Source organism: Montipora foliosa, chromosome 14 (genome assembly GCF_036669935.1).
Source record: "Montipora foliosa isolate CH-2021 chromosome 14, ASM3666993v2, whole genome shotgun sequence".
NCBI lineage: Eukaryota > Metazoa > Cnidaria > Anthozoa > Scleractinia > Acroporidae > Montipora > Montipora foliosa.
The window spans coordinates 204105-229104 of NC_090882.1; the positions used below are offsets into that span (position 1 = coordinate 204105).

At 38.6% G+C, this 25000-nt stretch overlaps 3 protein-coding genes and 1 pseudogene across 9 annotated transcripts in view; 3 read left to right on the plus strand and 1 right to left on the minus strand.

Moving 5' to 3' along the window:
• Positions 1 to 9654, minus strand: part of LOC137985101 (peptidyl-prolyl cis-trans isomerase FKBP5-like) — a 24848-nt gene extending 15194 nt beyond the window's left edge. For 2 of the 3 annotated variants that reach the window (XM_068832574.1, XM_068832577.1), the window contains exons 1-3: positions 9442 to 9570; positions 9219 to 9290; positions 8350 to 8510 (exon numbers count right to left, since the gene is read on the minus strand). In XM_068832574.1, the coding sequence (XP_068688675.1) occupies positions 8350 to 8510; positions 9219 to 9290; positions 9442 to 9535 (327 nt within the window). In that variant the 5' untranslated portion in view covers positions 9536 to 9570. Of the gene's footprint in view, positions 1 to 8349; positions 8511 to 9218; positions 9291 to 9441 lie in introns of all 3 variants that reach the window. The other variant, XM_068832576.1, reaches the window with a different exon arrangement.
• LOC137985095 (tetratricopeptide repeat protein 28-like) overlaps positions 1 to 25000 on the plus strand; it is a 157514-nt gene that overhangs the window by 60384 nt on the left and 72130 nt on the right. The window contains exons 1-2 of one of the 2 annotated variants that reach the window (XM_068832566.1): positions 19788 to 19847; positions 20078 to 20140. The exons of the other annotated variant lie outside the window; for it this stretch is intronic. The gene's annotated coding sequence lies outside the window, so the exon portion shown is untranslated. Of the gene's footprint in view, positions 1 to 19787; positions 19848 to 20077; positions 20141 to 25000 lie in introns of those variants that run through there. 2 annotated transcript variants of the gene reach the window in all.
• Positions 9588 to 18123, plus strand: LOC137985102 (PRELI domain-containing protein 2-like). 4 transcript variants are annotated; one of them, XM_068832580.1, is made up of 5 exons: positions 9588 to 9790; positions 11276 to 11333; positions 12307 to 12383; positions 12532 to 12689; positions 17579 to 18123. In XM_068832580.1, coding segments are annotated over exons 1-5 (369 nt in total). In that variant the 5' UTR covers positions 9588 to 9715; the 3' UTR covers positions 17580 to 18123. The 4 variants fall into 4 exon arrangements, with proteins under 4 accessions (XP_068688681.1, XP_068688682.1, XP_068688680.1 ...); XM_068832581.1 differs by having other exon boundaries at positions 17583 to 18123; XM_068832579.1 differs by lacking the exon at positions 17579 to 18123 and adding an exon at positions 12982 to 13414.
• LOC137984871 (uncharacterized) lies at positions 23171 to 24972 on the plus strand (annotated as a pseudogene).

Here is a 25000-nt window from a genome sequence, read left to right on the forward strand (position 1 = left end):
AAGAATTTGGTTTGTGTGACTCTGCCTACTCAGAAATATCAGACGATGAATTGGATGAAATGTACAGAGGTATAACTGGCAGTCCAACAACAGGAATTCTAACTCCTAACATTGGAAGAAGACGATTTATAGGTGCACTAAGGAGTAGAGGCTTGAACGTTCAGAGATGGAGAGTCACTGAATGTTTACGACGTGTTGATCCTGTTGGAACTGCCTTACGCTGCAGAATGACCATTCATCGTAGAAAGTATTATGTACCAACCCCCAATAGCCTATGGCACACAGATACAGGACACAAATTAATCAGGTATAAACTGATAACACATGTCTGCATTGATGGGAAGACCAGGTTAATTTTGTATGCTGCTTGTCGCGACAATAACAAAGCAGAAACAGTGCTTTCTTTATTTCACAATGCAGTGCAGAGATGGGGATTACCCTCACGAGTGCGTTCAGACTATGGTATGGAGAATTATCTTGTTGCTGCTCATATGATACAACATCGCGGACCAGGAAGAGGCAGCATTATCACTGGATCGTCTGTCCATAACTCCAGGGTCGAGAGAACACATCGCGATGTTTATTCAGGGGTGTTAGTTTTCTATGTCCGCAATTTTTTCTGCAGTTGGAAGATGAAGGCAACTTGGATGTCCTTAATGATCTGCATATTTTCAGCCTACACTATGTCTACATTCCAAGAATAGAAAATTCTCTAAGGGAGCTTGTCAGGCAAATGAATAATCGGCCAGTGTCAACCGAAAGGAACCTGTCACCACTTCAAATGTGGGAGAAGGGTATGCTCTAGAGAACTTACATTCTGGACATACTGCGTTAAGTGAGGCTGAAATTGATCACTTTGGAGTAGATCCTAATGGTGTGCAAACAGTAGAAGATGAAGATTACCAGGTACTGTAGATATTTCACCACCATTAATCAGCCTTTCAGATGAACAGCTTGCACAACTACCAGATCCTTTGTCAGATGATGGAAATGGCACAAAAGATCTCTTCCTGCAATGTATTGATATCATTAACATGCTTCTGACCTCGAGTGAAGTCTCTTGAGGCCTAAAAGGAAGAACCAAACAGTACCACTATAATAAAATTTTTTCTCAGCCATAGTAGCAGATATTCTGGGCAACAAATTCACCAGTTTCTCCCTTTACTTCTGTACTTGATCATTAAAACTGAAACATTATTTTGATGTGGAAGATGTTTTGCTGTTCACAATTTTTTTTAGGGGGGAGGGGGGTAATTGCCTTCCTGCCTGCCCCCAATAGAAAGGTTTATCCCTAATAGGGTTGCTAAAGGAAAGCAGTTGGAAGGAGGTTACCTGTGGTTGAATGGATTAACCATTTGATCTGCCACAAAGGCTGTTAAGAACTCGTAACTACAGTCGTAAATTTGTGCATTCGTTTTTTGATTTATTGAAAAAACATATCCGCTCTAAAATTACACGTATCATGAAAATATATACAAGTAATTTTATCATAATACAAAAACCGGAAAATCAAGTTGAAATCAAATACTATCTATACAAACAAATCCAAAACTTTGTGACCAAACGTTATATAAGAATTGTTAGGCCTGAGTGTTCGTGACAAAGGCGATGCAGTTTTTTGTGTGCAAACTAGCCAAACATGAATTTCATTGACAACAAACAAGAGTTTCAAATCAAGTTGTATCCTGTATTAAAATGCTGCACTTTGTTAATATCTTTCTCCTTTTTTGCTATGAACATCGTTCATAGACTGATAGATCTATGAATCATAGATACAATAGACAATAGATCTATATATCATTGGAATATTTAGTTTAATTATCCCTAGTCACAGGTTTTCCTGGTACAGATTTCAATAAAATAGAGTGGTACTCTGTTCAATTGACTTTGATAGATCATTGCGTTCATCCATAAATTATAACAGTATCGGTCATAGAAAACTCAGAACAGATTTATTGCATTAATTTAGTTCTTTACTTTTATTAACAGCAACATAAAATGAATAACATCATTCAGCTTGAGTAATTATTGCACTGAGGTCAATCAAACCTAGCAACTCAAACTGGCAACAAGAAACACAACAGTGCATATACATGTATAAACCCATCAATATATATGGACGTATAGAACTTAAAACTTAAATTAAGCTTGCTTCGACTTAAATTTATTGTGTGGCAACATTGTCAAGTTCAAAATATTGATGACAATGGGGAATTTTGACAGTCTGCAATTGAGAAAAACATTGATGGAACCTTAGCTTTATGTATTTTCTGACCCACCAATTAAATTTGCATCCATCTGCAGAAAATTATATTACCTGATACATTAAATTTTAGTAAAATGTCAACTTGAATCAATAATCCATCATCTTAACCAATGAGATTATTGAAATAAAAGCTTCTGAGCAACATGCTACATACCAAAGTTCACTTTTCTCAAATGCAACAGAGTCTAGACAATAATTAGGAAATGGACATCACAAAATTGTACCTTCTTTAATACACTTTTCAAAAAACCCATTAAGACCAAAGTCAAAAATAGCAACATCGGCCATAGACTGCAGGCCATTTACTTCTTGCCAAAGTAACACTGTGAGAATGCCAAGTCATAGAGAGCAAATAATCTATCCATAGGAGGCAGAGGAACTTCCTCAGTTGGCCTTGGAAGCTCAAGCAAGTTGGTACAGGTATGAGCTAAAGGGAGGAAGCCGCCCTCCACAGGTGGGTGCTGCTCTTCCCTTTGTTCTTCCTGCTGCTTATCACTCTCTCCTTTCTTCTGCTCATCATTGAGTCCTTCCTGACTTGCAACTTTCACGATTTCCGTGGGTAGTATAAACTCAAGTGATGGTGCAAGGCTGAAACCAAGGACAGGCTCCTCTGCAGTACCAGTTGCAAACTGAAGTATGTGACTCAAATCAAGAGTAGTCTGCCCACACACCCTCCTAGAAGCTGCCACGTCTCGAACATACTTGACAAAGAGTTGATAAACTTCTTTTTCCTTTTTCAGGGTATTTGAACCCTCCTCTGAAAAGTTAGGCTTCAAATGTGAAGTAACATTTGTACACTCAACTTGCCCCTTGCTTGGGGTCTCAGGAGATGAACCAACATTGGCAGTTCCTGAAGAGCTGACAGCATTCCAAGCTCTTCTAGTCCATGCCTAATTTGACGAACACAAGGGTCAAAACACTCTCCCAAAGAAACAATTTGCTGCAGAGTGCTCTCCTCCACAAATACAGGCAATTGCCCATTTTGAAGCATGGCAACTGCCATCATCACTCCAACAAAGTAGTAATCTTGTGCTAATAATGGCCTCAAGCCATGGTCAAAGTACTTTTCTTTAATAGCTTGATTCATTAGTCTTATCCATTCCTTACGTGGCCCACCCTGATCTACACATTCTTCTCCCATGAAGTCCACCTGAAATGTCGGTCTATAATTTGTAATGTATTCTAGTTCACTGATTGTTGTTTCTAATATATTTGCCCTGTCAACAGTAATGTAATTTGTTTCTCCCTCAATGGTTTCTTCGCAACTTGTAACTTCTAATCTAAGGCTCGGCCAGTTACAATCTCTTTTTGCAGAAATTTAACCACTTCTACAGGGTCAGTCAAACCCTGATCTTTAGCACCTTTGATTACTGACTGGATATCAAATGAACTCGAGGGTGGCTGACTCTTACTTGTACTGAACACTGATCCTGCATTTGTATTAGCATCAGCATTGGTGTCTGACATATGTCGAGACAATGGGACACTCGCATCAGAATCTTTTGTCAAATCCATGATATTACAAAACAAGTCGTCTCTACCACTAGCATCACTTGAGATGTGTAGCACAATCACCGTACCCACTTGGGGGTGACTCAGAAACATTTCCTGATTTATTCAGTTTAACGTCTTCAATAAAGCTATATTTTTGCTGAATGCTAAGGTTATCCTTGTTGATTAGCATACAGGGTGTAAAAAGGGTAAGCGACTTTCCTTTCTTGAGAAAAGAAAGGAAAAGGATAGAAAAATAGGCAAATTTTGAGTGTAACGCGTAACACAATTTTCAAATTGAAAGTCTTCAAAACCATTTTTCATAAGAGAGAACAATTATGTGGATTAACGGACAATAACCAGTGATAACACGCAGTAAATACTACATATGAGACAAATTAAAACAGTTCAAGTTTATTAAAACACATTAAAAAGATTCAAAATTCCGTAGTTTCCTTACTGTAACGCTGTGTTATGGAATTCTGGCGCTCACTAGGTTATAGTTTGAAACAAGTCTTCAATTGATATCTGTGGCTTCAAAACCATCTCAACTAAATGCTCATACCTTGTGCTTTAACATACAGAAAAATTAGTTTGAGGGATCCACTACGAATGGAGAAATCACTCCTCAAAACAGTCGCTACGCTTTTTCTGTTCCGCAATTACGCAATAATATTTTTCGAGACCACTTCTTTCAATGTTGCTCCTGCTCCAACCAAGGCGTAAGTGGGTTCCAACCAAGCATTTTCTGAATGCTCACAAGTTCCACTAGCTATTTCCACAGTTTCGTCATCGTAGCTTTCAGGGTCGCGAAAATATTAGCCTTTGACTGAGTCGCTACGTTTTTTTTAACATGCCGGGCCATATTGAACCTAGTCTTGAGTGCCAGTGAACATCACAAATCTACTTCGCAAAGAAGCCATGATTTCCATGTGCTTCACAAGGCTTGGTAACCTTTCCTCTATGGATATTATTGGGAAGTCCACAATGTCTTTTCAGGGGCAATTTTCAGGAAATTGAGAGAGACATCTGTTCTGACCCCCGGCTCTGACCTCAAATTGTAAAGTGGAGCAAAAAAGTGGAGCAGAAAGCCAGCGTTTAGGGTGTCAATAGAACTAAATGAGGGGATGCTATCCTCCATGTAGTGAAAGCTTTCTGTTTTTACTTTTTATTTGCCTCAAAATTGACTATCTGTATGAAAGACCACGCCTGCAAGGGGTCATGGGTAAATCAAAAATTCAGTTTTAACGGACCAAACATTAATATTTTCCGAACAATTAGACAGATATGCAAGTCTGGGTGTGAAATAAGCCAAAATAAGTGATTTTCACCCCAAAAAACACAATTTCACAATTTTTAGGTATGTTACAGAAATGGGTACCGTGATCATGCTACTCATCTTGACAGCATGTCAGATTCAGGCAGGGCTCAAAGTTTGCGACCAACTGGTCGCACATGCGACTAGATTTTTAATTGTGCACCTAAAAAATCATGTGTGGTCGCACCTGAGTGCCTAAAAATCCTGGAGTTTACTGCGACCGAGCTCATTGCCACTCAACTCTGCTTTCTTGCCTGACCATCCTTATGTACGTCAACTAGTCAGACACGAAACGGAAGCTTGAAATAATAAATTCAATCGTAGGTATGACACAATCAGGATCCAAAGAATAAAGTTACATCATTTTCCTTGCATCAGCGTGTGTTTTATTTGTCGTTTTCCCCTGTGGTTTCTCCGAACTCGTAGGGTGACACTTTCCCACGGGCGTAGAGGGAGGCTGAGTTTAAGTCTAAGAACTCATGGAAAGCTAACCAATTAACCAATTGAAAGCTAACCGTTTTAAAATGGGTTCTTAGACTTAAATACTGTTTATCAGCGCTATTTGAAATGGGTGTTTAGACTTAAATACTGTTTATCAGCGAACTCAGCCTCCCTCTACGCCCGTGGAAGAGTTTTTTCCGAACTCTCGTAGCGTCACTCGTAGCTCAATGTCTACCTTCCATCCCAGCCCCTTTCGGTTTTGCGAAGACTCCGCTGACACGTCTGATGTAAGAAGCAGCCTCCACGTGTCGACAACAGAAGACCTAAGCCGCATCAGTATGGAAGGACCAGAATTAGAAGCTTTTGACCCAACACCAGCAGTTGTCAAGTGGTTTAGCAGTGGTCAGAGATCAAGGCGTCCTAACTTTGCTTACAGAAGATGGCCAGATGAATTAATTTCAGTTGCTGATTCATGGGACTCACCGGATTTCGAATGATCGCGTTGATGTTGTATTAACGACGTGGTTCTACATCTAAGTCTGTATCAGCTTTAAACCAAAAGTGTATTACTTTTACAAATCAAAATTAAATGAAACTTGTGAGCAGTAAACTGACAGTGTTAATGTTAAGTTCAAAAGCAACTCGGAATGCATATTTTTCTGTTGTCTTGAACGTACCATGAAGTGTAATACTACGTGAAATTGAGAAGGTTAATTTAAAAAACACGTAGCAGTATTATTGTTATCTCCAACGTACAGTAAGAGCCTGAAAGTCGAAACAAACACAGGGATCGTTCAAAATAAAAGATAATGCAAATAAATGATTACTTACACAACGTCTGACGTTTTCTGATTTTTTGGTGCCACCAGTATTTTAAGCTGTGCTCCTAAAATTTTTAGCTGTGCGCATAAAATTTTGGCAGTGCGCCTAGAAATTTACACCTGGTAGCACAAGTGCTCCCAAAGCCAAAAATAAACTTTGAGCCCTGTCAGGGACTTCAAACACAGGAACTTCTAGTTGTTTATCACTGGGATCAATCATGGATGGCAGTTCCTCCAGGAGTCTTACATAGATCCAACCAGATGGAGCAATCGATTTCAGCAGCAGCTTTGAATCAATCTCTTTTCCTGCCTGGATGTTCGGTCTTAGCAAAGTACCACCAGAGTTCTTTACTATTTCGAAATACAAGCCCTCCATTTCACCTGTCAATAATTTCGCTAACTCTTGCTGAAGTTTTTTAGCATCCCACTTTCTATCAATGTCCACGCCTGATATAATTCGTCCACTTCTCTCTAAATCAAGGTTTTCTGCTTTCGTCGGTATTTTCTCTCTTCCCATTTCTAGTATCATAACATCCTTTGAAACTATCTCAGATGCCAACGGTCGACCAGCAGGACGCCTTACATTCGGAACGACTGGATACGGCCACGAACTAGAATCAGAAGTTCTCCTGTATCTTCCTCTTGAAACTGTCGGAAACCTCCTCTGCAATTCTGTTAGTGCGCTATTAGTTGGCTGGGTTTGGCGAACGAAAGTCGTCTCCGATGTTGTTGGTTGACGTTCGTTACTAGGAAATCTTGTCGTTGATGGTCCGTGCGCAATTAACGAGGTCAGCTGATTAATACTGTCTATTGCAGCTTGTGCGATTTCTTTCACTTGTTCGGACGTCGCCATCTTTGTTTGGCACCACATGGTAGAGAACTACCGCAAGGTGTTATGGGTAAAGGAATTTTGAGAAACACACAAAATTAATTCCAAACACACACAAAATTAATTCCAAACACACACAAAATTAAGTCCAAACACACACAAAATTAAGTCCAAACACACACAAAATTAATTGCAAACATACACAAAATTAATTCCAAACACACACAAAATTAATTCCAAACACACAAAATATAAGTCTTCTAAAAATATAACTAATAGGTATGGTAAAATTAATTTGGCGGTTAAACAAAATGTTTTAGAAATGCAAAATATTAATTCTATCAACGTGTAAAATTAATTCATGCACAGGTAAAAACTATATCCACCATTTTGACCAGAACGGGCCTTCATATTTTTTAGACAGTTGATAAAAATAAACCAGTACAATTAAAATTGTACCAGTTCAATATATTTTGTACCAGTTCAATATATTCTGTACCAGTTCAGAAAAAATTGTACCAAAGGAACAAATTGTACTACAACATAATATACATGATCAATTAATAACTAACATTCTAACTACATGTATATCAATAAATAAACCATATTAAGTCTTAAAATTATTACAATGAATCATAGAAATCTGTACATTACAGATGTTACGTAGTTCTCTCACAGCCTTCTTAAATTCCTTAAGAATTTTCGTTGAACGTAATTTATCCAGTATCCAAGTCCTTCACAGGAACAAACTAAGCCCAAGAAATTGACCTGGCCCCAGCTGAGTGGCTTCATACATGTAGCTCAGTTGGCAGAGCAATGCACTAGCATATAATAGAGGACATGGGTTCAAATCCTGCTGGCACTGGAGTGACCTGCCTTTTTTAGTCTAATAAGAGACAATAATTGTTGCTTAAATTGTCTATTAGCCCACACTTCAAATATACATTCATTTCTTCAAAAATATTTAAAGAAACTTGGTAGTGTTCTAAATTAATTCTTACAGCTACTGTATATTTTCCGGTGGATGATGCTATGACCACCCTGGGGTACATAGAGAGTAGCCTAAAGGGCATCATAGGCAGGTTCTGTATTGGGTGATACAAAGACTGAAACAACATTAATTAATAATATTCCCCTTGCAATGAAGTACCAGTCGCTAAGAATAGTGTCAATACTGATCTACCTTTAAAAATGAAAGGAGCTCAATTTCACACCACAAGTCACCATCCGAAAAACTGGCAAATTCCAGGTTACCATTTTCCTTTTTGTAGGGTATGGCACAGACTTCCTTGGTGTGCATGCATTCTAAACATTTGTCAATGGTCTCTGAAAACTCATTGTCTCCTGGAAAAAAATAATAATTATAATTTATAAAATCAGTCATTATTTTACAGTGAAGAATATCTTTCAATGGTTTTTCATACAATACAGCTTACATATAGGAAGAGATTTGTATGATCATTCCACCTTAAAATCAAAAGAGCTGTGCAGCTTCCCACTGTTTCACACACTCCATTTGTGGTGTTTGTGGATATCATTCATTGACCAAATGAAGAAATATTGGAAGATTGTGTAAGGAAACCCTCGTAACCATGGCACATAGTGATACAAAGATGATTCTTTAAATCCAATGGTGTAATAACAACAAGGGTTGTAAGAAGGGCCTATGTGCATATTCATTTATTACCTGAGAGGAATGTCAAGATTTTAGAATTTCCCCCCCCCCCTCCAGCCCCCTGTAGCTACTGGAAAGCATTGTTTTCAATTACTTAGTTTTCCTTGTCCTGTGAATTTTGTTCTACGTAAGCTGTGCTCCGACACCTGCAGAAGGAAGAGGTCAAGGAACAGTTTCATCAAGGAGGCTGCCAAAGTTTACATCTCAAATGCACCGATAAAATGACTCTTCCGATTTTCGGGGGTGCAGGTTAAAAAAAAAAAGGGGGTAAGGTATGCTTACAGAATAAATTAATATTAACTTCGCCACATTATGAAAGCACACTACACGACACACTAAATTTAGAAATTTCTACTTAAAATGGCCTACATATTTACCTTCGCCAATCACAAAATCTTTTTCGCTTGTATGTGACACAGTATCATCTTGAGAAAATATTTTCAGTTTTACTATACAAAGACAAAATTATATTAACACTTGAGCAAATCATGCCTACATAGTTAGACCAATGATATGTTGTCAAAACTAACTCTCATCAAGACGTTTTAGGCGACCAAATTAAAAACGCAAAGAAAAAAAAATGACAAAATAACAAATAACCTTTGCAAGAGGAGCCGTAGTTAGGTGTTTCTAATCCAATTCCTTTTCGAATTGTAGTTCTTGGGAACGCGAAGGCACCACTGTCGTCCAGCATATTCCACCCTTTTCATCCGCCATTTTGGAATCTTCAAAGCTTTCATTTGATTGGCTTGTGGAAACAACGCTGGCCAATAGCAATTGACGATTCACCTCCTGTAAAATCGAAACAGCATGCAGACTTCCCGAGAAAGAGTCGACATTTCCGCAGATTTTATGGCTGAAACTAGCTGGGAATATGGTCCGGCATTTGGACATCAATTTCGTGTTTAAGCATCCTTTTGAGAAAGTTACTCGCGCTTACTTCAAGAAGGTAATGAAGTTATCGCTGTCGATCGGTGTCCATGCCTTGTCAATTTCCCTCAGTCACTTTTATCAGCTTATTTCATGACCATTTTCATAATTAACATTCTGCTGAAAATTTTGGAACTTCGCGATGGAAACTTGTGACGACTCGGGCTGAAATGAAATTCTAAACTGCTTTTCAAGGGTGGACATGTTGTTTCTTAATTTTAGCAAGCTCTAGAGATTCCTTAGGATTGCTAGGTTGGGGACACTCTGAGGGCTTCATTATTTTTTACTAGTGTTTTCTGAAGAAATCACCTCATTATGCAAGCACCTGACAACTGCGGCAAATCTTAATAACCATTCATAAAAGAATGAATAATTTGGCAACCCTCAATTCATATTCAATGATATCAAGATTGACATTAAGGCAGCTAAAACAAAGGAAATTGGGTAAGCATTGTTACATGGTTATTAATTGTCCAGTGTTGTCTTGTTTCTGACTTGCCAAACTGATGCAAAATTGAATTTTGACCCCAAAGGGAAATGTGTGGTGGTGGACTGGTGATGGATTTATATACCACACATATCACATACAGTCTCATGGTTGTTTGGCTCCAACTTGTGTAAGAGTCCTTTGAGAAGTAAACTACCATGTGTGCGGGGGTCTTCCCTCCAACTCTTCAGAAAGGGTGTGTGGGTGTGGGGTTCTTGAGTCAGGGTCGAGGGGGGTGGGTTTACTAGTAGTGGTATACCAGTATACCCGTAAAAAATTCGCCAAAATACCCAAAATTCATCCAAGTATACCTAAAATTAATGGAAGCATTGTATACTGTATACCTGAAATTCAAAGAAAGTGATATACCGAATGCAATATACTGTATACCGGATTTAAAAAGCCCCTGTATACCATATACCCAAAAACCCTGGCCGACCCTGTTGAGTGTTGATTACCAGGAAAGGTCATGGGCCGGGCCTATGGTTTGTTGTCCTTATCCCAGAAAACTTGAAAGTCTAACCATTTGCAAATGAAATTTAACACAAAGACAGCACTTTCCCCTCAGTTATTTAAAGACCCTGAGTGTTGGTGTGACTGTTCTAAATTTGAACCTGTGATTTCCCGCATGAAATTATGATGCTCAACCAACTGAGTCACTGATCCACGGTCATCCTTTTATCATCCTTTTCACAGAGATCTTTGATCACAGGGGTTGAGACTTATCAGATTTTACTTTGGCTGATGGTAGATGATTTTAATTTACTCGTCAACTTGGGGTGTCCTGAGGCACCTGAGGGTTGAATGGGTTATTAAACCAGTCACTATGTCCTCTCCATTAACCCATTGACTCCCATTGACTCCCCATTGACAAGTAAAATTGTTTGGTGTTAGACAGAGTAAAGTCTGGCCGGTTTTAAGGCCAGTTTGGGAGTCAAAAGGGTTAATTAATGGGGATCGTTTTTTAGTAAGTGATTAATAGCATGTGACATTTTCACATTTTTATCATGTACACAGTATTCTTGTGGAAAGGAGACAAATGTAACTGCCATAACAGTCTTGGAACATAAAATAGGCAAATAGATAAGTAGCATTTATATTCTGTTTCTGTTTTTTTTTTTGATTTTTTTTTTTTTATGAACACAAAGGCAGATATCTGTTTACTCCTGACAGGCTAATAAACATCAGGTACTGGTAATCAAAGGTAGCCAGGCTATTCTATTGTAGGTTCTCAGTCAGAACAAGTCTTAGGGACTCATCAGAAGCATAAAGGGCGCAGCTCAATTAACATCAAGTCAAAAGCATATTGATAAGGCATGTCTGGAAGCCGCTATACAGTCCATGTAACTTGATCTCAGCATCACAGCCAGATGTAATTAACTGTGAATAGATTTAGGGGAAAACTGCAGTATCTCGAGATAATAAAACCCTCTAATCAGGTTGAGATCAACAGTTAGGTCCAGTGGTTAGGGCATTGGGTTTGCAGGCAGTTGTCCCAGGTTCAAATCCCATTCAAACCTCTGGTTTGGATTTGCTTTTTCATTGTAAATAACCAAGTGGTTGCTTCCTACCAGTTGGGGTTCTTAATCATACTTTGTGTTAAGCTTGAATTTTGTTTGAATTGTTTCTTACAGATTATTAAAAGTGGGTTTCCTGTGAACTAGTGTGATATTTATTAAGTGCACTTCCACTATAAACAAAGCATTTACATTTACAGTTTTTTTACTTCAGACCTCACATATGATGGGAGGCTAAAATCTTGCATGGTAATCAAACCCAAGACTCATAGATGAGAACTTTTCACTTCACCAAATCTGGTTAACAAAAGTTATTTCTCATCCAAATACATGATTCTTTAGCAGGTCAGATAAGAATGCTTTTTTTTTCAAAATATTTCAGCACATGATAAACAATTATCAGCAACCTCTCCCTTGGTGTTTTGGAATGGAAAATTGATTACTCCCAATGAACTAACACCTGATCCATGGATAAAGTAACCATAAGACCATGTACATGTATTGCAACTTTTCAAGTCTCTTTGTTTGTAGACCCAGAAACTGCTGAGTGGGAATATGTAGTGAGAAGAGGTGAATGTGTCAATGTTTTACCAGAAATTCTAAGAAAGGTACAGTAACTGTATTAAGGAGAATCCTATGTATAATGAGTTCTAACGTATATTAAAAATATAGATGTAAGAATGAATAATTCGTTGTGTTATTCTTTTTGTCAGGCCTAACATTTTAGTCTAAAATTGTGTGAATCCATCTTTTTAGCTTTGCCCTTTTGGAAAGATTGAGGTAGAAGAGGCGGAAGCATGGCTAAATAAAAAAGACAAATATTTATGCCTTTATTGTTATAATCTGACGTGGTCGAAGTATACTTCTCTTGAAGAATTCAGTCGTTACAGAACTTGTGAAAATAACCCTGACTGGTATGTATTGTTCACTCTGGCTGGTAAGTCTTCAAAAATAACTGACAACATCACAAAATCAGTCTGTGTCATTAAAGAGGAAATTAAGCTGGTTGGTGTGTGTTTAAAATAACTGTCATGATTTTTAAGGAAAATTAGCACTGTATCATTCCACCTGGCTCCAAAGTAAGTAAAGTAAGTAGTTCAGTTTTAAGTTACAATAGATTTTTAAGGTCCCAAAAAAAGAATTTGATTTTCTCTTTTTGTAATTCAATTACAAAAAACTTGATTGTAAGGATAACTCTTATCGCAGCTACGACACACCCGCTATTAACATAATTTGATTGGATGAGTTTAAACCTGATGACAGACGAATTCTTCCGCTGGTGTGTTCCAACAAGGATATACGTCATAAGCGCATCTCCTGCAGTTGTTCGGACATAGAAATGTGACTGTAAGTGTAACTTCTCAACTTCACTAACCATATTAAAAAAATCACAATTGCAAGTAGATTTTTTTTTCTTTTACAGGTGATAGCAGTTTTCAACAAAACTGTTGCTTCTCGATATTTTTGATTGTCAGTCGTTAAAAATGGCGCGAAACTCAGATCGGATGTTTCAAATACCATGTAGCATGAAAATTTTGCGGATTCTAATTTTTGCGGTTTTTGCGCATTGACCCGGCCGATCCGTAAAAAAATAGTTCCCACAGAATAAAAAACCCACAAAATAATACGCGGCAAAAATTAATTTCGTTTTTAGTCATATCAAAAAATTTAGTAGACTTATGCCACTTGGGCGATATACACTGCACTTAAAAAGAACATTGACATGATTTACCATTGAAAAGCAATCCTAGCTTAGATACATACCGTAGTCTGTATCGCAAAAAAAAAACAACAGCTAAAGGACAGAAAATGTCAAGCAATATTCAGTACTAGATTAGCACGAATGGGTCATTTGAAGGAACACCAGTTCTCAGCAGAAATTTCTTCTCGAATCGGAAAAAAAAATCCGCACAATATTCATGCTACACGGTTGCCGATTTCTCCTGAGGATCCTTTAGCTAATAATAGTGATGACAAAATGTGTCTAGTTTAACCATAAGAAATAACCATTTTATTTCCAAAAATCTCTCTCTGAAAAGGCGTCGTTGTGCTTCCGGAAAGAGGGAACAGAGAGAGAGATTCATGTCGAGGTCGTTTTCAAGTGTTTTTTTATTAAAAGGTAGGATCACCGGAAACCATCAATCTCCCTCTATTAGAAAGTTTCTCGACACTTTAAGGGTGTCTCACTATTGATTTTTTGGATGCGCAGCGAAATCCCTTTTCTGATTTTGTGTTCGATTGGAAAGCCCAAAAATCAGATTTTCAGATCTAAATCCAGATGACGCATCCCAAGTCAGAATATTGCTTACCTCTGTCGGTCTGTCTTACTGAACTTTGATGATGCAGTGAATGAATCAATAAACAACGCCGGTTGATGAAAGCTGTTAATCGTTGTACGAATTGTGTTTTGGAACACTTCTAGAGTTTGTCTAGAACCCACAAAAACGTACAACAGGGCTGCCCGGCATGACTATCCCGGGGGTGGGGGGTGGGGGTAGGAGGCGAGGGGTAGGAAGTGAGGGGTAGGGGTAGGGGTAGGTGGTGAAGGGTACTATAGCTGAAACAAACTAAACCTTTACGAAAATGCTTAGGCCTAAACACTATGCTTTAGATAATGAATAGGCCAAAGGTTAGCATTTTTGCAAAGGTTTGGGTTGTTTCAGCTATGGTACCCTTCACTCCCTACCCCTACGCCTCACCCACCACCGTCCATCCCCGGAATAGTTATGCCGGGCTGGCGTGAAACCGAATTTGTTAAACTCGTTTGCCATTCAAACAAAAATAAAACTGAAATGGCCATTTCATACATATTCTAGACTAGAGCCAAACGCGAACATTAAAACTTGAATATTTTCAAATCCTTGAACTTTATTTCATAATACTTGAAACGTCAAGACTGCTGAAAGTCTCAAGGCAAGATATTGTTTCCAACCAGACATCAACTGACATTGGTGTCATGCGAAGTTAAAACTCGGAAATTCCAAAATTAATGTGTTAGGCCATCCCTTTTTTTTTCTCCTTTTCACGTCGTCCGACCGACCCAAAATTTTGGCATTTCCAAAACAAAAAAAAAACAAAAAAAGCTAACGGCGTTTTTAACCCATTTTATGTAGCATAGGAGTTTCGGTGGTTGATCCTTTTCCCCACGCTGTCTTAATTTTGCAACAACCTTCACCAACTGATTGTCTTGTTGTTTTCCTGGCTCCACAGCTATTATGCTGGGGTACCAGGGCTGCGATTCCGAGAATGCTTATGATTTTTTTTAGGCTTTTTTTTTTCAATCCGACCGACCGACCCGATATCAGGAAACGCATTCGACGGTAAACGAAAAAAAAAGGGGATGGCCTTATGTTCAAAACGAAAAAAGCCATGGAAACTGACTTATAAAAGCAGCTTACTTCTAATTGATCTTCAACCTGCTGTTGATTTAAAAATACAGAAGACCTCGCGATTTCGATTTTTTTGATGGCGTTAATCTGTGCCCACGGCAGGCCGCCACTGCGCGTTTTTTCCACTGGTAGCGTTCTACTTCGTTTTATTCTTTCGAGTTTTGATGAGAGTTTAATTGACATACATCACGAGAAAATATATTTATTATTGCCAACGAGTCAGGCCTTCTGAAGACAGAAGGCCTGGCGAGGCGGCAGCTTATAGAGCCGCGAGAAGATTTTTAGGCGGACGAAATCTCAGAAGCGCTTCAAATTTGAGTGTAATGTAGACCAAAAGCACCCTGCTAGCAGAGCCTTTCTTTTGCTTGCTCGAGCTTGACGTTCTCCAGAAAGGCTCTGCATGAATCGAGTAAGAGCACATGGGCATTTTGTCTGAGCATGCGCGAACGGAATCGAATTATTCGAGTTCGGCGCCATTGTTATTTTGAACGCGCTGCCCGCGGGTTTTTAAACGGGCGATCTACACTTTGAAAAATATTTTGTCAGGAGAGATGAAAGATTGTAACAAAATTACACACTTTTCTATCACTATGGATATTCTTCGAGTTTTTTGGGCGTTCGGATGAGAATATTTTAATGATCAAATTGCGAACAAAACGAGATAAAGGCCCAAAGAAGTGGAGTTTGGCATTTGATTTACCGAAGTTCAAGATGTTCACACGAGAAGGCAAATGATGCAGGTTAGTTTGAAGATGTTGAAGCTTTATTGAAATGAATCATAGGGCTGCATATTGACGCGATCCTCAGATACACCACCCTTTATGAGATGGAAATTTTAAATTTGAGCTGATTTTGCTTCAACTTTGAAGTAAGTTTTCATCATAATTCCGCCGGCCCCCAAGCTTTAAATTACTTCAAATAACATTGTGTCTTCTTCCTCTTTGCAGCCGCTTGGGACTCCAGGCTTTAAAAAATGCGCTGTTTGTAGGATTACAATGTTATTACAACAGCTTTTGGGAAATTTTTATTTGGGAAGTTTTGATAGATTTTCCAAGTCGTGGATCACAAAAGTCTTCTGTCTTGCTGCTCTCCAAGTCTGTTGTGCAGAGCATATAGTTGTCCATTTTTAACAAGGCTGTAGTGTCATTTCAATACACGATGACTTTTGCAATTTTTTTTCCTGTGCTTCAGTAGGTATTTTTGTAATTGCTTTTTTCGTCTCTTAGCGCTAACTTAAGTGAAAAGTTCGGTTAAACTACCCTTTTTCGCCGGCCCCCAAGTCCGAGAACACTTTTAATGCATTGTTTATTTATTTGTCCTCCGCTTCATTTGGTTTATTTATTCCGAAAAAATGCGTGCTCTTTTTTGTAGCAAGGCAAACTACTACCGTTTACTGTCGAAGATTGCACATTTGGAGCTTGTCCATGTAGTTTTCGAACCGGATGGCGTAAGCTCTGTTATCGTGTTTATTTCATTAGCATGTTGCTAGCATTAAAAGCTGCTAGCATTAAAAGCTCGTCGGTTTTTTTTTTCTCCGTGCAGCAATTGAATTTACCTCAGCAAGTGTTCTTAGACGAGCGATTTAAGAAATAAGTGAGAATGCTCATTCAAAAAGATTTGGTTGTAATTCTGGAGACGAGCTCTGTAGGGCAGAACAGACATTTCGCTTTTAGTGTGTATCCCTTAGCCTGTAGAGGAATGCCAATCACGATTTCTTTGGATGTATGTGTTAGTTATACATTTGTACAAAAAAAATGTTAGGAAACACCTTTTACTTGCCAAAATCCCGTTGTACCGTCTAGAATAAGTGAAACATGCACTTGATTATCTTCAAGACCTGTCACTATATTTTGATCATCTTCTCAACAATCATTATTGACAAATAATATGTTACACATCAGATTTGTCATGTACTGGCTCTTCCAACAATCCATATACTGTAGTATAAAAATCAATAAATGTTCACCACAATTCACGGGTAAAGGAAGATACAAAATTATGTTGAAAACTAGATGAACAATAATACTTTCAAATTTGCAATGAGAGTAAGCAAGGGAGTTCATCTACATATTACCTTGAATGTTATTTGTACCCAAAAAATGTTGAATTAATTCTGGGTGCAGTGTAGCAAATCTTTATGAGCATTTACAATGTATGTAAAAACCAAGATAGTGTGAGGAAGAGGGAGAGAATGGTTTACTTAAGTTGAAAGAAATGAAACCCTATATTATTGATGTTTACTTCAGACCTAAAATGGCCATGTTTAAGAGTTTACTCTTCACAGTTTCTCGAAAAGTGTAAATAATTCTCCATGTCTTAGGTTTATCAGTAAGCTTGCTTTGAAAAAAAGTGTTTCATGTACAGAATTAAAAGTTAGGATCAAAAGAACTGACAGCGTATTCTCTGCTGTTTAGATAGATGAGTAGTGGCTCAACAATTGGAGCAATGGACAGAAGTGATGGCTGAGAGGTCAAGTTTTGTGGAAAGGTGTTACCTTGAGAACCAGTTGTGAATGAAGATAAATGGGCAAATTGGTTATGTGAATCAGCCGTATTTGAAGCTCTTGAAGTTCTGGATTATGATTGGAATCTTAAACACTCATAGATAATTAATTTGTTTGCAGTAAATTTAACAGATGTGCTGAATTCATGAGGCTCATACAAATGGGATTCTTTGTTGCTTATAAATTCAATGTACAGTTAAGATTTCACTAGTTGGAGTTACATCCATCCTACATAATAAAATGTTACATGTCATAGTCTCAGTAAGGTGACCAGAAAGTTGATTTGAAGAAAAACACTTGTGATCATTACGTTTTGGATATCCAATGATTGTGAATGCAGTTGTTGACCATTTCCTCATATCTTATACTTACGAAGGACTAACAAACTAAATTATATTTTAGTTCTATACTTGTAAAAGTTTAAAAAGCTTGGGGCTTGATATTAAAAAAGGAATATTCTTTGGTGTGTCACTCTTAACATCACTTTGTTCCCTGGGCCTGGTCTAGTCAAAACTTACTAATTTCCTGTTGTCATTTTGTAATCAATTTTCAACTTGAATAATCCGATTCTTTGGAAATGAACACAGAGAAGGATCATTCCTACAGATTGAGACAGTTGTACAAGGTTCAAGAGGGCAGCTTGTTCAATTACAACATGGGAATCATAGACCTTGCTATGCCCTAGACAGTGGTTATTTATTTCAGGTCCTCAGATTTAGTTCCCTAGGGATTTGGGATGTGCTTAAACTCAAAATCTTAACCAGCTATCTTGCTCTAGTTCCCTGAAGCTCACACCATGTAAGCTAAGTAATTTTCAAATGGGAGGTGCTCCATGCAATACACGAAACCAAGACTTAACATGACTTACTCTCTGTCAGAAGCTTCAAACGTTCCACAATTTCTAAACATTTTTCCCGTGGTAACATTACCAACTCTCTTTTTTCTGGCTGTTTACTCAGACCATAATTTGGTCAAAGCTGCTGTTTTTGGCCCGTCGTTCACGCTTGTTCGCGTCCATGCCAACAAACTTAAAACCAAAAAAGGCAAGCTACCGTAAACTTTGGGTGTGAACATTTATTTTCATAATGTAGCTGAAATTCTTGATATTTTAACACATTTCAAACAAGAATGCCCAACAGAGCAAAAGAGAGAACAGTGAGAGGTAAACACGTAGGTTGGAATCAAAACTAACGCGGTAAAATGTCTGTCTAGTCTGCTTATGTGTGTTTGAAGAGCCCTTCGAATTATCCAACTTTCGCAAGATTACTGACTACGTGAGAGTTCCACACCAAAACAACTTGTTGTCCCCTTATTATTCGAAAGTACTTTGCTGTGACTTTTTGTCATAAACAGCCCAACCGTTTCTCGATCTTTTGACACCGTCTACACGTAAGGCAAGGAAGATAAACTACACAGATAACGACACGAACTCGAAACTTTTCACCAGGTAGACCGCCATCGACCGCCATTATTTTGGTTTCTGCTTATGGCGGGCCAGCGGATACGCTCATAAGAGATCTCAAAGTCGCGCACGCGCAGACAGAATGCCCCTGTGCTTCGAGTAAGATCTTTTTTGAATATGCGCTGCATGTTGCCAGGATACAGTCTCGAGCCCAAGCCTAATATGCCACAGATCTCGCCGCCATCTTGCTTTTTCATGCCAGCGGGCTCAATTATAACCATCGGTTTTGTCACTAAACGGACGCTCGCACTGGAAAAACCGGTTTGACGAGAGAAAACAAGATTGACTAGTCCAGAAGTTCGGGCTGCGGCGGCTTCAAAGAGTTCAGGCGATTCGGGCAGAGCCTACTTTTCTCTTCCTCAGTAAAGAAAAAGACAAAGGGAGGCTCTGCTCGCAGGGTGGACCAAAAGCTGTAATGTAGACCAAAGCGATGAAATGTTGACCGTAGCGATAACCAATGAGAGTGCCGCACGAGTACGCCGCGTGATGTTTGCAGCCGCCAGATCACGCAAGCTTGGCTCGTTGGCACTTTAGCGACAGCTATAACTAGTTTAAAAAGTAATTGAAAAGGTCGCACATTTTCATTTATCTTTAACTTGTAGATTAATCTTCAAGATTTTAAATAGAGAAACTTGCATCTCGTAAAAATCTGCAGCCGGGAAATCTTCACTAATGGCACTTTCAGTTTCTTCAGTTTCGAGACAGTTTTCGAAGAAAGGTATGATCCATGGATTGACAAGGTCAAGTGTTTTTGCTGCATGCAACAATAGAATTCCAGACATGTCTAGACATCGCATCCAGAAAAAACGATGAAAGAGTCATTTGTTGACTAAACTGTTGAAATTTCCGTTGACGGCTGCTAATCAAACATGGAATATGCATTACTACACAATTACGTAATTGGAATAGAAAAATACTGTTTATTCACTTTTTTTGGTGCGAATGCAGAAAGCAGTGACTTAGTGGAGCTGATTCCGTCTTCTTATCAGAATGCCAGTTCTTCCAAACAAGGTATTTTAAGTTCTTTATTTTACTTTAAACATCAATTGAACATGGTAAATTCTAACACTTAATTGATGATAAATTATAAATATCCCATCATATTAAGGCGTTCCAAACTAAATCGTCATTTTCCATTCTAGGAAAATTCCGCTAAAAACGGTGATATGTTATGTTTTATTGGGCTCGGTCTTTTTTTAAAGTGCAATTTACCGGTGGCGCATGCGTGACAGCCTGCCAAAAAGTTTGAAAAAGTTTGCCAACTTTTTCAAAGGAGTGTGTAGGGAGTGAATATCTTTCACAAGCAAAGCCACCCGTGGTCACTTTTGTGAATCAAATATCCTGTGGCGTTCAGAAAAAAAAAGTCACTATATTTTCGTTTTGGTTCTGTGCTCCATCGAGCTAAAAGCAGACAAATAGTGATTCAGTAACCTCAAGAAAGCAAAAGAAGAGCAGTCAAAATACCAAATACAGCATCTACAATGAAGAGAAACTTTTTAAGACGTGAATTCATGAGAAATTCAACGTATGGTGTAATCGAAGCACAAGCTGTTTCACTATTACCAAGGATCGAAGTCCAACTTCGTATTTGCTTTCTAGCCAGTCGCTTAAATGTTAGAGACCACCACATCATCGTTTGTTGATAACATATTTACTATCTTCGCTCTAAAATGTCTATTTAAATATTTTGAAAAAAAGCTGCATTTCGATGAGAGGAACTGTATGCACTGGTTGTGTTTATATGTTGCACAAATTATAAAACCTCAATCGGTGAGTAAAAGAGTCGTAAAACACGGGTGAATTTTTTCGCTGCTTGTCGTCTTTCGACTTCAAAGTCGTCTCTTGGAGAGAAATGTCCTTTCTTTCAGCTTTGAAATTTCATGTTAATTTTGATGATATGTCTGGTTTATCGCAGAGTGTGAGTGCTTGAACCGCCGACAGTGTTCCCGATCACACTTCACTGAATTCCTTTTTTTTTTCTTATTAAGACTATTAACTATAAGGCATTTTTGCCCGATTTTCGGAACCAAACTCTTTCTTTCAGTCCACCATTTATGGGTTGCGGACGACCATGGATAATAATTGTTTGGATTCCGATTTTCGGACCCGAAATTTTTCCTTCAGTCTACCATTTGTTGATTGTAGCCGACGATACTTATTTTTCGAGCCCGATTTTTCTACCCAAAATACTTACTTTTTTTCCTACCGTGAATTGTGGAAGACGATGTAAACTTTTGAGTCCTTTTCAGAGCAATCTTAATTCCGATTTCTATTCACGTGAAATGCCCATTTTGCCAACGGATAGCACTAGTTGGAATCCGCTTTTGGAGCCAAAACTTTAAGTTTGACTTGGCTTAAGGCCTGGCCAAACGCTCGCAACATTTCAACGCAACATCCTGCAACATTGTTGTATGATGTTGCGACACGTGTTGAACGGGGTGGCCAAACGCACGCAACATTTTCATCATTTTCAACGCAACATGTCAATGTTCATGTGACCCAGGCCCCTGGCGCGCAAGAAGTGGACCTAACGCGCATGCCCTAGCGCAACATTGTTGCGTGAACGTGGCCAAACGAGTACAACATCATGCAACATCCAAAATGTTGCACGAAAAATTTGACCGTTTTCAAATTTGATCCAACATCATCCAACATGTTGCAACGTATCACAACATATCGCAACAAGGTGGCCAAACGTATGCAACATGTTGTGCCCAACAATGTTGCAAGATGTTGCTTTGAAATGTTGCGAGCGTTTGGCCAGGCCTTTACAGTTAATGACGTTAAATTCTCCCGAGCCGTCGAGTAAGTGTTTTGCAATGCAATAGGTGCAGAAAATGGCACACTTGAAGCCTTAAATGGTACTAACACTTAAATTTGAACACAACCGTGCAAAGCGTCGTTTAATCCCTTACATTTATTATGAATTCCTTGTTTTATTCTGCATACAAAAGATTCAATTCCGAATGTATAAGTCAAACATGAAAAATAACATAGCAATAAAGATGATATAACTCAAGCATTCCACAGAGATTTCAACTGACAAAAAGAGTTGAATGTCCTCTGATGACATTTAAACGCAGTCCGGAAAAATTATAACTTTTTAGATGTCAAAAAACTGTACTTTTCGTTAGAAACATAATAAAGTGGTGAAGTTTTGAACTGTGTGTCACTTAGTTATTGTAGAATACCCTCTATCGCCAGTATTCTGTCGGAAATGTGCTGTTTAACATGCTTATTTGCCCTTTTTTTAGCGGAATTTGCTTAATTGGAAAAGGACGATTTAGTTTGGAACGCCTTTATTCTTTCATTGTCACCGGCAATTAATTAAAAGTTTTGATGTTTGCTATTTATTGCAAAAAAAAAAAAACAAAACAAAACAGTGACCATAGCTGTCTGCATTTGTGGGACATATTTTTATGATGAAATGGTATATGAAATGAATCATATATGAACTGCGGATATGAAATCAAGTGAAGCTATGATCTTCGCAGTTATGAGCGCAATTTTTGCAATTGCGTAGAGAAGCCTGAAAAATTCGGGACTTCTCTACGCAATTGCAAAAATTGCGCTCATAACTGCCAAGATCATAGCTTAACTTGACATATTATTATTTCATGGACAAATTTTCTTTGAAGTGTGTTCCTCATACGAAATTTGACTCACTCTATCTCTGTCCCCTTAGAAACTCTTCAAAACTTGCTATACCCCTTAGAAAATGTCAATAACTCGACCCCCCTTAAGAAAATCTCGTCAACGGGGGGGTGTGGATATTAAATGGAATGGCCCTTCGCAGCTGGCTTCAACAGAGGAAATGAACAAATTTCTGGCAGCACTTAATCTGTGTGAAATAAAACCCGTGGTGCTTAGTGTAATGGACCCATATGCTGAGCAGTTTCTTGTTAAAAGTCGGAATGTGCCAGTCCTATCAGATCTTTATGACCTGAACAATTTAGAACTTGATTATCCAGAATTGTTACAGAAGTGTGTAGGTGTCAAGATTATGCTGTCAAATGAGGACATTAAAGTAGTTGAACAGGACACAAGAGAACAAGCAAAGGGCCCAGGATTCTTTAGGCATCGAGCAGGAAGAATCGGAGCCTCTGTAAGTGGTGCTGTCTATCACAGCAACATAGCACAACCTTCGCAGTCAGTAATAAAGTCTGTTTGTTACCCACATCTGTATAAAGTTAACAGCAAGGCAATTAGACATGGCTGCAAATATGAAGAATATGCTATTAAGGCATACAAAACACATATGGAGAAAAGACATGTTAACTTTCAAGTATCAAGATGTGGACTGTTTATTAACAAGCAATATCCATTCCTGCATGCCACACCTGATTTCCTAACTTCTTGCGATTGTTGTGGGTTGGGATGTGGTGAAGTAAAATGCCCCATTTGTATCCAAGATGGTGACTTTGACAAATATGTTCAAGAGAAGAGCTCTTGTTTGGAAAAAGTCGATGGTACCTTTATGTTGAAAAGAAAACACAATTATTACTTCCAGGTACAGCAGCAGTTGTTTACTCTGCCTGAGAGAAAGTTTAATGACTTTGTTGTCTGTGCAATTGACTCTGATAAAAATGCACACCTTGTAATTGAGAGAATTTATCCTGACCCGGAGCACTCAAACACAGTCTTACCAAAACTTGAAGCATTTTGGAGAGTTTGCATTCTTCCAGAGATCCTGGGGAGATGGTTTACAAGGAGGTGTGATGTGCTTACAAGTGTTCCTAATGACAATGGTATTTGCTTTTCCAGAGGCCAAAACAGTGAAAATGTGGTTTCTTGTAGTAATGAAGAATGCCCTTACGGAAAGTTTCACATCGCATGTTTATCTCTCAGTGAGGTGCCAACACTGAAATTATGGTACTGCCCGCACTGCTGTAGGCTACCACAGTTTAAGCAAAGCAGAAGGTCAATGAAAGGCAAGCAACCATCTGCAGTGAACCAGGCTGCCATGATGCATAGCAGCATTTGCATTTGTAATACTAAGGCAACCCCCACTGACAGACTACTAGAGTGCCATGGTACAGCTTGCGAAAAGGGGAACTTTTTTCATTTGAGTTGTTTGGGGTTTAAAAGAATGCCAAAGAATTCTAAGACAACATGGCAGTGTGAGTATTGCAGACCAAAACCAAATTCCAATTCAAAGTTTGTTGAACTTACCACTTCTACTTCTTCTGCTACCCATGCATCCCCAGTAACCCCAATAGCAACAGCTGTGACTGTGGCAAGTGATTCCAATAGTGACAGTGAAGATGAAAATTAATTTCCATCACTAAGGAAACAAGAGGCACTGTGGACAAATTTAGGGCCCGAGCAAACCTAGATGATTCAGACTATGACATTATTAATGATTCATCTGGGTGGCTCACCTGTGACATTGTTCAAGCAGTACAAGTGTTACTACAAGAATTAAACCCATTGCTCGAAGGCCTACAGCGTCCAACCCTTGGACCCATACGAAACTTTGATGTAGTTTCAGGGGAATTTATCCAAATTCTCCATACAGGCAGTGATCACTGGGTCTGTGTTAGCTCTATAGGATGTTTGCCTGGGAAGGTACACCTTTATGACAGTTTATTTCATGATGTCATAAGCCAAGAGATAGAGGACCAGACAAATGACTTGCTAGGTGGAAATCTGATTGAACTTCAATTTGTTCCAGTTCAGCAGCAGACTAATAACAGTGACTGTGGGTGTTTGCAAGTGCCTTTGCTGTTTCTCTTGCTTTGGGGACAAGTCCTAAGCATGTAACTTTTGACACTTCTAAAATGCGTCCACATTTAGCAGTCTGTCTCAAGGCACAAAAATTAAGCATGTTTCCTGTTTTTTAACGTTCTTTTTTATTCAGAGACTCAAACC